Source organism: Tripterygium wilfordii, chromosome 21 (genome assembly GCF_013401445.1).
Source record: "Tripterygium wilfordii isolate XIE 37 chromosome 21, ASM1340144v1, whole genome shotgun sequence".
NCBI classification, from domain to species: domain Eukaryota; kingdom Viridiplantae; phylum Streptophyta; class Magnoliopsida; order Celastrales; family Celastraceae; genus Tripterygium; species Tripterygium wilfordii.
Window position 1 is genome coordinate 4,787,183 of NC_052252.1, and position 10,656 is coordinate 4,797,838.

General features: G+C 34.7%; 2 protein-coding genes across 3 annotated transcripts; both read right to left on the reverse strand.

The window, feature by feature from the left end:
* Positions 1-2,282: 2,282 nt before the first annotated feature.
* On the reverse strand, positions 2,283-3,575 carry LOC119987763 (probable aspartic protease At2g35615). Its single transcript, XM_038832681.1, has one exon. It carries the CDS (start codon positions 3,573-3,575, stop codon positions 2,283-2,285), a length of 1,293 nt encoding a protein of 430 aa, XP_038688609.1.
* Positions 3,576-5,863: 2,288 nt separating this feature from the next.
* Positions 5,864-9,345, reverse strand: LOC119988406 (WRKY transcription factor 6-like). Of its 2 annotated transcripts, none has more exons than XM_038833427.1 (5): positions 9,015-9,345; positions 8,827-8,922; positions 8,359-8,670; positions 7,211-7,324; positions 5,864-6,500 (listed from the first exon to the last, which is right to left on the reverse strand). In XM_038833427.1, exons 1-5 carry the CDS (start codon positions 9,180-9,182, stop codon positions 5,997-5,999), a joined length of 1,194 nt encoding a protein of 397 aa, XP_038689355.1. In that variant the 5' UTR covers positions 9,183-9,345; the 3' UTR covers positions 5,864-5,996. The 2 variants fall into 2 exon arrangements, with proteins under 2 accessions (XP_038689355.1, XP_038689354.1); XM_038833426.1 differs by having other exon boundaries at positions 8,359-8,742; positions 9,015-9,343.
* Between the last annotated feature and the right edge of the window lie 1,311 nt (positions 9,346-10,656).

A 10,656-nucleotide genomic window follows, 5' to 3' on the forward strand; every position in this document is an offset into this window, starting at 1 on the left:
GTTTCTTGGAATTTGTTTGATTTATTGCTATTTGCGTTGTTTGTACTGGTGTGGAGAATTTCATTACTTTAGTTCTTCCAGATCTGTTAATTTGATCATTTCTTTTGTGGAACTAATGAACTACTTCAGATTTTTTTATAAGCCTGTACTTGCGTGACTGAGAATAGTTTATTTTCAAGGCATTGATCATCTTTGCACATGCTGATTTGGAATTGGTTTTGTTTTATCTACTGTAGCAAATTTTGATGCATACAATTCATCTACAGTAGGCTCTCTTTGGTTTATGGGTTGAGAGAGAGAGAGGAAGGAGAAGAGTTGGTATTGAAGAAAGAAATAGGGGACCCATTGTTTACTCCTCCATATTTAAAGGTAAAAAAAAAATAAAAATAGGGGGGCCACCGTCAGATCTTGGAACCAAGATCTAACGGTGCAAAACACTGAACAGGTTATTAACCTGTTCAGTGTGCATCGCCCCCCCCGGGGATCCGAAAGATTGTAGCTAAATAAATAACAATAGTGTTAGGTAGCCCATATAGCGGTAGCCCAAGTCTCTTAAACGAAATTTTAAAACGTTTTAACTCTCAAAATATGTGTTAAATTTTTTAAAAATTACATATTCAGAATCAGCGCATAAAACTCTTTCTAACAAGATTCATTGTCGATGAGTTTTATAGGGTAAATCTTAATTCCATTATTTTTTTCAATGAAATTTCTTAATTCCATTGTTTTTTTTCAATGAAATTTCAAAAACAAATGAATTTAGAACTAAAATAATAAGTTCTAAACTATGCTTTAAAAAATAATAGAATCTATATTAAAACAATAAATTTTGGACAATAAATTTTGAGATAAAAGAGTGGAAATAAAACTATTTTGTTGATTAAATCAATGGAATAAACCGGTTGGGCTCCCAAACAAATGGGCTACATGTCATTTTCGAATAAATAATCCCGTGTTAAATTGATTTGCATTAGTATCAATACTTACGGCCTAAAGATTCTTATCTTTAGGCCGGAAACCACAATCACATAAGGACCAAACCTCCACTATCAGAAGGGTTTTTCTACATCAATGGAGGGAGACACCCAAATATCAAAGAAAAACAGATATTATGATAGGGAGATATATGATCGATTTGAACCCCACTGACTTGATCGTCGGAGCATCCTTGACTAGAATCTCTCCGGTCAAGAATTCTCTGACATCTCTCTTGAGTTTTGCAGGATTGATGGTGGCCCTCGATACAAATAATTGATTGTGGAAACAAGCCCCACTTTAAAATCTTGGAAGATTGAATCTTTGTTTGCTAAGCAAATTATAATTCAACTATCTTATCACAAACATTTTAGTTAGGAGATTCTTCTTGCGCAAAACACAATGAAAACAAAATTGTAAAGGGCAAAGGAAAAATTCCATAAGAAGAAAATTAAAATTGGCATCTTAATGAACCAAATTATATTTCGTTGATCAAATGATTACATCACACGTACATGGGAAATACACAAAGAGTAGTAGTACCTCATATTATTCATGGTCAAGGATTCTCTAACATCTTTCTTAAGTTTTGTAAGATCGTTGGTGGCTCTGCAATACAAATGATTGACTGTGGAAATGAGCCCCCACAATTTGGCGCCCACCGTAAAACCCCAGCGACAATTACCTAAAAACAAAGCTCTTGACAACGAAAGTTTCCCGTGAAACCTCAATAAACAGCTCTCTGCCTAAACAAATCTTCCTATCGAATGCAAACACGATCTTTCCAACCTACGGTTGCAATCAATGTCCGGCTCATGCCAGAGATATAAAAGCTTCTAACTACCAACGGAAGAATGCGCGGTGCTGTGACCATCGTAATAATCAACAGCGCCTTTAAGGGGACTATAGACTATTATTATTATAGAGAGGTCAAGAAATGGTCACAGTGGAAACAAATTTTGCAAGGTTGAAGATTTGTTTGCTTTGCAATCCAGCTGTTAATTAGGATTCACCTTTGTCTTACTACAAAGATTTTAGTTAGGAGATTCTTCTTGCGGCAAACACAATCAAACCAAAATCTTAAAGGGCAATGGAGAAGTAGTTCAATAAGAAGAATATTAAACCAAAATATGTTTCATTGATCGATGATCAAATGATTACATCGCACACATACATGATGGAATTACACAAACAAAGAGCTAGGCATACATACTAGCTAGTGCTAGTAGCCTCATATATATTATTCTTATTGGATTCAACAACAGTCACAAGAGTGAATCAAACCTGAGCTGAGTCGATCTTATAATTTAAACCGAAAATTGGATGCAGTTAAGTGGAGCATAAGTGAGTACACGGTTTGATAGGTCAAATATCATCTGAACGTTTACTTGTGCCCTGTTCCCCAAAACATAAAACGCACCCTCTTTTGGGACTATTGTCAAGCATATGATTTTATCAAAAAACACAAGAAAGTGATGAGGATCCAAAGGAAAGATTGCTTTAGATCCAAAGGTTGCTTTGAAATGTAATTTAAGTTCGGGGACTCCGTGAGAAAATCTACTTTTGTGGAAGCAAGTGTTGTATTCCTGATGTTTGAATGGGGTTTCACCTCTAGCTGCTTTTGTTAACGTATCAAGGAGTTGTTCGTATATTTTCGGAGGGAACGTTGTTATCGCTGTCTGAATGTCGACTCTCATGGGTCGATGTATCTCTGTTCTCTTGCGATTAATGCTAATGGCTTCAAGAGTGACGTAGTAGAAGGGATAGGGATTATCGTAAGTAATTTTAGCTTTATATTCTAATTCTCTATTGTAGAGTATAATATCTGATCCGAATCTAATCTTACTAGCATGAGTTACTGACTGCTGTTCCAAGCAATAGGAGAATTTCCCACCGACTTTTCTTCCCAACTGATGAACCAGGGATAATTTCGACCCTTGACCGAGACCAACAACAGCTTGAATACCATCCTCCAGATCATCTTCATGTGAGTGATCGCATCCAAACACTATACCGGGAAATTTTTCATCTTTCTCAGGGGAATTCAAGTAGAATGCCTCAGTGCTCAACACTCCAGAGGATTCGAATTTATCGTCACTAGAACGATACTTGTATTTGCACACTTGTGATTCCCCTTCCTTCGTATGTTTCATAGCTTGGCACATTTCTGAGCCATAGGTAACTGGTTTATAGGTAGATGACTTTGTTGGATCATAAAGTGATTGATCTTGACTGCCACATCGTACCCAAGTAAAGTAATCTAACATGCTTGGGTAAGCAACTAGTTTAATTGGATTCCCTTCTACTTTACCTATATATGTGGTCATGAGATAGTCACCTCCCTGATCGGTTAAATCAGATGAGCCAATAAATTTTCCATCTATATACATAGATGAATTGAACTGATTGAGGCGATTGAGCGAACGGATAAAGGATTTCCTTGAAAGCTCGGAGTCAGTCAGGGATTGGTTATAAAATGGAGAGAATTTTGAATCACGATGAATAAGATCGAAGCCAAAAGAATTTGTTTCTGCTTTTATTGGATGCAGAATCAATGCATTGAAGAAAATGAGAATGGAGATGAAGATCAAGTGATGCATCGTTGAAGTAAATGGAAGGCAGGAGGAGGAAAGAATGAGTTGTTTCGTTGTTTGTGTTATAATTTTTGTTATTTATAGAGGAAAGAAGTCATTATCTCCAACAATTTCTTATACAAGAATACAATATACATGTGAAATACAGGAGTATATGTTTTCATAAAAACCCTAGATTCTCATTTAAATGCTTGGAGTCATTGAAAAATATAGGAGTATAATTATTATTTTTTAACTGAGATCAATACCATACAAACTTGTCTTTTGAATATCCGTCATGGACGGCGCAACCAAAAAACCAGGAATACAATTATTCTTTTTTGTTTAAATGGGCTTGGGTTTTGTTGTTGGGTATATATTAATTATTTAAGATTTTTGCCAGTTCAGTTTTGTTGTTTCTCATACTAACAAAGGATTGAAAGAATATACTTAGTAAATATGAGCATATAATTGTTGAGTCTTTGTGCACATTTAATGGTGACAAAAATTGTACATTGAGTTATACAGCTAGTGTTGGGCGTATTATTCTTCTGCAAATTAATTATTAGAATAAGAACAATTACTTGACAAATTAAATAATAATATTTTCTTTTTTAATAAGCAAATAAAATGTTGAATTGATGAATTAAGGAGTACAAGAGCCGGTTAGATGTCATACATAGTTCTACAAGAGAATAAATCCATTGTGATCAACTTTATCTTTATCGAAAAATTTTGAAAGCAGGGAATGTACACTGCAATTTTGATGGTGGTAGTAATATTATTTTTTTACAAATAGTTTTAATTTATTGGCAATGAACTCTAAAATGACTAGAATAATTGGCCGGCAACCAGAGATGGACACCACGGTCTCTATCCCACCAGCACCGTAGGTGTACTAGAGTACAACAGTAACTCTCTTTATGAACAAACTCACTCTTTCGTTCAATTTCGAACAAATTTGATCTCTTGATATCATTTTGGTAAGTAACATTCTACGAAATCAATACTAGTAAATTAAACGTATAAGAATAATAAATAAAATACAACGATCCACTTTAACAATTTTGTATTGGTCAACATTCTTCGTTGATGAACTTTTCAATTTTTATTTAATTTCAAACAAATTTGATCTTTTGGCATCATTATTTTACTAGATGAGCAATAAATTGTATTCATTATGTACTTGTGAAAACTTTCTTGGGGTCTGTTGACTATTGGGCCGCGTTGCCTTCTATCTGGCCTATTGTTAGAGGCTTTCACGTTATTTGGGCCTATGTTGTCTCTCAACTTTTCTATTTGGCATATTGTTATGAGTTTGATTCCTACTAGAGTTCGTGCATGCAATTTATTTATGTTTAACGGATACTCGTGATTAATGGGATATTTTACGGGTCCATAATTATTTTTTTTGAAACATGAGTTTGGGAAGAGGATAGGATTCGAACTTACGCCCTAATAGATGGATGATCCCTTTGACAATTCGGAAGTGCTCAACTTTTTTCAAGGACGAATTGTTCACTTTTTTGTCCAAATTTTGAAGAAACTTGTTCTTTTGATATCATTTTGGTATGAAACGTTCTACGGAGTTTATACTAACAAGTTAAATATCTAAAAACAATAAATAGAGTACAACGGTCCCTTTTAACGATGTCTGGGTCAGAGTCGTATTCGGGCCCGAGCCTTCAATGGGCCGAATGTATGGTCTCAACAAGTCGGGATCGTGTTTGGACCATACCAAAATGTGTTACTACAAAACTTACTTTTAAAAGAAAATATATATTTATCAACAATGTATATTAAGTACTCAACTCTAAAGGACTCCTTAGTTGAATGTATTAAATCTTTATTGTTAATCTCATCAAATTGTCTTTTCCTTCGAATGATTCAATTCGTTGAGTTTTAAAAAATATGTTCAATATCGATTGCACTAGCTACTGCTTTAGTTAGGAGATTCTTCTTGTGCAAAACACAATGAAAGCAAAATTTTATTTTAAATTCTTGGTTTGCCCAAAGACTTGTCGAGGCAAATGAAAGAGCGGCATGCATCCACAAAATAATACATCAAGTCATGAATCTATAAGATGAAGATATTCATTATTACATATCATCACCATCTTAAATTCCAACAAATCGTTTACAAATATATGTATTAACAACAAATCCATGAAAGATAAAAATGAACCTAATATGTACCACTCCCACTCTTCACCCTCCAAAAAATTAATGCCCAAAAAAAGACAGTCCAATTAATGGCATCATGCACATACAATTTTCCAATGCAAACACCATACACTTCCCTACAAATTTATATATATATATATATATATTATTGTCTTAATATGTCCTCTCTTCACCCTCAAAAAATACCCAAAAAAAAGAAAGTCCAATATGTAATTACATTTTGCACTTCCCTACAAATCAATATATAATAACACGATATCTAATTCAATCTCTTGTATTGGAGCTATTATTGTTGTTGCCATGAACATTGCCAAGGATGGAAGCTAGGGCTGCCACTAGTGCTTCTGTGAAGTTCGGATCCGCCGCGATCGAGCTAATTGTGTCTGGCAATACTTGTGTCTGTGCATGACTGAAATGAGGAGGTCCAATTCCTTGAAGACCCCCCAAAAGGAGTTTGGATTGATTAGAGAGTGATGATTGTGGGATTGACACAGAATTTGGAGAAAGAGCATGGTCTTGAGTGAGATCAAGTGTTATAGTAGGAAACGGTGCTGAAGCTGAAAGTGTTAGGGTTTCTGCAAGTGCATTTGAGTTCATCAATTGTAGGCCAAGATGATCACCTCCGCTAGGCATAGACCCCGAAAGAAATGTCGATGCGGCCACCGATGTTGTAGATGCCATTGCCATGGCAGCTGAAGGGAGGGGATGGTTGTGATTTCCTTCATAAGTTGTTATGAGGATTGTTCTGTCTAGTGCACACCTTTGTACCTATTGTTCAATGTTATTTTGCTTTTATATTGTTAGTGGAAACCAAGATATAGCTAGGCAACAATATTGAAAATAAATTAAGGACAAAGCTTATATTAATTATCTAGTGCACAAAACAACATTTCAATATATAGGTTAATTATGAAGATTGTTCAACACACATCAGTTCAACTAAATAAGTAGGTCGATTACGCGAGTTGCTCAAACAATCCCAATATGCTTCTTTAACGGTAGAGGACCAAATAATGACTATTTATACCGGAATGAATGACTATCTGGAGTCGTTAGAAATCGGACAAGTAAGAATATTTTTTGTTGAGTTATGTACTTACTTAAAAACAAATAAACCTCAGTTTCAAGAAATCATATCTTCTACCAAGATATTCACCGAAGAGGACACGACATACTCCAAAAAGTTTCACTTTTAGATATAAGTGGCCTTTTTTTATGCAAAAGACCTAAAAACCTGTCGTCACTATCCTTTCAGATTTTTTTTAATGAACACCCTTCGGGATTATTAAGAAACTTTTGGACACGAATGACCTCATTAGTAGTTATAAAGTGTTTCTCACTATTACTATGTTACTTCATTAGCAATTATTGGACATATATATATATATATATATATATATATATATATATATAGGCACCAAAAACACTCTCAAACGAAGTTGAAGAAGAATGAAGAATTTCCAATAATGGTTGCTTACTTGTTTTCTGACAGGACAAGTAGAAGCCATGGTGCAACGATAGTAAGCTCGAGGGCAAGGGTTTCCTTTGGCTAGCTTTTGTCCATACTTCCTCCATTGACATCCATCAGAGATCTGCGAACAACAAAGTACTAGTTGTCAAGATCTAATAAAGCTTTTTTTTTTCTTTGATAAGCAACAGATCTAATAAAGCTTGTTCCAGGCAGCGTTGAACTTAACAGAACATAAAAGGGGACAGGAGGACAGCATGTACTCTAAGTTACTTGAGTACAACTTTATTATACTTTTTATCTTTTGACTTCCTCATCCAAAAAGAAAGGAAGTCGTCATCATGTATGTATCTACATGTATATGCCCTATCTAGCTAGCCAACTTTATTTTTTAGGTAGGCAAACAAGAATAGGAGCTCCAAGTTGGATACCATCCGATTCAAATATATGTCTTTTGAGGGGTTGTTGGCCCCTAACTAGCTAACTTGCATGCTTCTACAGCATTAATTTCTTTTAATTTCCATATATTCTTTACAGTGTTGTGATTGTTAACATGCAACAAAACAATGGATTTGATTGTGGTAACTCTTAGCGCAAACGGCAAGTCATGAATTCAAGTCTCATGAGTGTTTCTTAGCCCAATATGTGCGAATATCACCCTGCGTTATCTTCTCGTACTGGATGTCGGCCCAGGTCTCAACTAATACATGAGGATTGCAGGGTCTTCCATGTAACCCAGAGTTTACTAGCCAATTGTTCGATAGACACTTGGATGAATTCCAAAAAGTTATCGTGCAACAAGAGAGAGGAATGGATAGAAAACATCTATTTAGCACAGTAAAAAAGTTAATTGCCTATCAAAAGAAACAAGTAGTTAATTGCCTACTTCCATAATAGTAAGGAATAACGCCGAAACTATTGAGCATGGAAGTTGAATTCGCAACCTCCCACATTTGCAAGGAGTTACCACACTCAACTTTACGATTCCAATAAATTCTTTGTTCTTACCCATAGATTCTTGCATTCACAAATCCTTAATGTTGAAGCTTTAAGTGTTTCATGAATCCATAATCCTAAACCCTAGACCTAAGCCGTTACGGTTTAATTTCTTGACATAAACAAGACCTAGCTAGCTAGCTAATGAGATGCAGAACTTACCATGGATGCCTCAGATCTTGTTCGAACGGAGACCCGAGGCTTTCTTCTAGTCATGGACATATTTTGTTGATTTTGTTCAAGCACATCCCTTGAAGTATCAACAATCATGGGCCCTTTGTTTGTGCTCTCTTGTTGAACATCTCTTCCAGATCTGCAACTAATTTCTCCCCTATTATCACAATTAAGATCCTTGAATGATTGTCTTGCAACATCAAAGCCTCCTCCACCTCTAATTCTTCCATGTCTATTACTTTTCTGATCCTCCCTTAGTGCAACAAGCTGTAGTTGTAGGGTATAGTAGTCATTGTTCACCTGATTAAGCATGGATTTCAGACTTTGATTCTCTACTCTCTTCCTCTCCAATTCAGCTTGTAATATTTCCATCTACAACATATATAAACCCAAAACCACAAAGAAGGATAAATCAAGAAATATAAGTGCAAATTAATTAATTATTTGTCAAATTACCTCATTCATTTTTGGGTTATTTTCCTTATTTCTTGATAACCCATCATCCAAAATTGATTTCCCATGACTATTACTTGTAGAAAGATTCAAACATGTCTGCAAAAGAAGAAAGAGACAAAAAGAATTAATGAACATATAACCCAAAAAAAAAAAACCTAAAAATAATTCATAGAAATTAACTCACTTACATTTACATGATCAAGGGCTTGATGATGAGCAGGCACTAGCTTATCTTCCTTGACACGAACTGATGTACCGATCATAGTACTCTCTTCGTTCTTTTTGTCGAAGAAATCCATCTCTCTTTTTCCATCATTAAAGTTGATAACCAAATCGTGAGAGATTGAGTGATCCATAGATATATCTATTATATTTTATATATATGATGGATGATGATGATGCCGTGCTTGCACGTATGAAACTTGTAGTCTTAATTAGTTGGCTTAGAAATGAAGAAAGAAGAGTTGAACCAGTACTATCAATGGAGTCCTTTATTCCGGCAGAGAGAGAGAGAGTAGTTTGAAAGAGTATTATACCAGATTTTTTATTAATGAAATATAAATAAAACATGGATTTGCCAAAACAGTGAGGTAAGACTGTACGTCAACTAGTACACATGGCTGTTTATGAACTGAGTTGGGTTTCTGCAAACCCTAGTTTGGCTCTTTTTTAGTAAAACCAACTCTAAAATAAAAGCAATAAGACTATTTTTTGGAGAAAATATAAAGGATCCGGTATTTTTTGTCTCAGTTATCCCAAATGCTGAGATTGGCTCACATGATCGATCAATGCGAAATTGTGGGCCCCACATGCCTCACATGAATCCATATGAAATCGTATACGTCCATCTCACTATTTGAGTAACTGAGACAAAAAAACATTTTGATCTCACTATTTGAGTAGCTGGAAGAAAAAAACGCTGTGATGTGCAAGATTGCTGATTTTTTGGGAAGAAAGTTTGCAATAGTTGGAGAGGGAAGGTTCAGGAGGGTTTTTTTTTATAGAAAAATATATCAAAAACCCTTCATCTAAACGTAGTCTTCTCCTGATTTACTAAAAAAAAAAATACTCTCAGACAAAAGTATTGTGCACACGAATTGTTAACCTTTTACCTATTAATATGCCACTAAAGTCTAGGAGATCATGTGAAATAAGAAGATAAGTGGATAACAAATCTCTCTCAATGAGGAAATAAACACCGCCCTAAATAGCGCAATCAAAGTGATAAGACTTAACAGGGAAAACAAATTCAAAGTCAACGATTTTGACTACCCTGCTTCTCAAACATACCAAAACCATCGGGGCCCACTTTATATATATATATATATATATAATCCTCTATTTATTAATCAATCATCTTAGCTCGTTAATCATCTTAGTTAAACTCATGTGATGTATCATGCTCCACGCAAATTTCTGGAATATGAATATGGTTGAAAAGCTGGAGAACCTATCATTTATCTTGTGAATATGAATATAAAGTCTTTTTGACCCTAATCTCACCATTAAGTATTAAGTGCTTGCACAATCTAAGTATTCCAATTCTATCCTATTATTTTATGAATAATTTCCAATTATTTTCATTTAACGTAGAAAGAATCAATCAACGAGAGATGATTCAATTCACAATCGACTAGGTTAGGCATATATATGCCTAAAATTTGATTCTAACTGTAAATATATTTCTCAGTGGTATTTCCAAAAAAAAACACAGAAAGAACCAAATAATTAAGAATTTATACATAGCTAAAGACACATTGTTATCTTATTACTAAAATATATAGCGTCTCAAAGACATACCAACAACATTCCAGTAGAACCAATGATCTT

What these genes read in the sequence shown, in the direction of transcription:
- LOC119988406 (XM_038833426.1), bottom strand. Translation starts at nt 9,182, where the DNA reads ATGGATCACTCAATCTCTCACGATTTGGTTATCAACTTTAATGATGGA. An exon ending in ATAACCCAAAAATGAATGAG is followed by an intron (nt 8,743 to 8,826) that starts GTAATTTGACAA and finishes TATATGTTGTAG; the next exon opens with ATGGAAATATTACAAGCTGA. An exon ending in CAAGATCTGAGGCATCCATG is followed by an intron (nt 7,325 to 8,358) that starts GTAAGTTCTGCA and finishes TGTTGTTCGCAG; the next exon opens with ATCTCTGATGGATGTCAATG.
- LOC119987763 (XM_038832681.1), bottom strand. Translation starts at nt 3,575, where the DNA reads ATGCATCACTTGATCTTCATCTCCATTCTCATTTTCTTCAATGCATTG.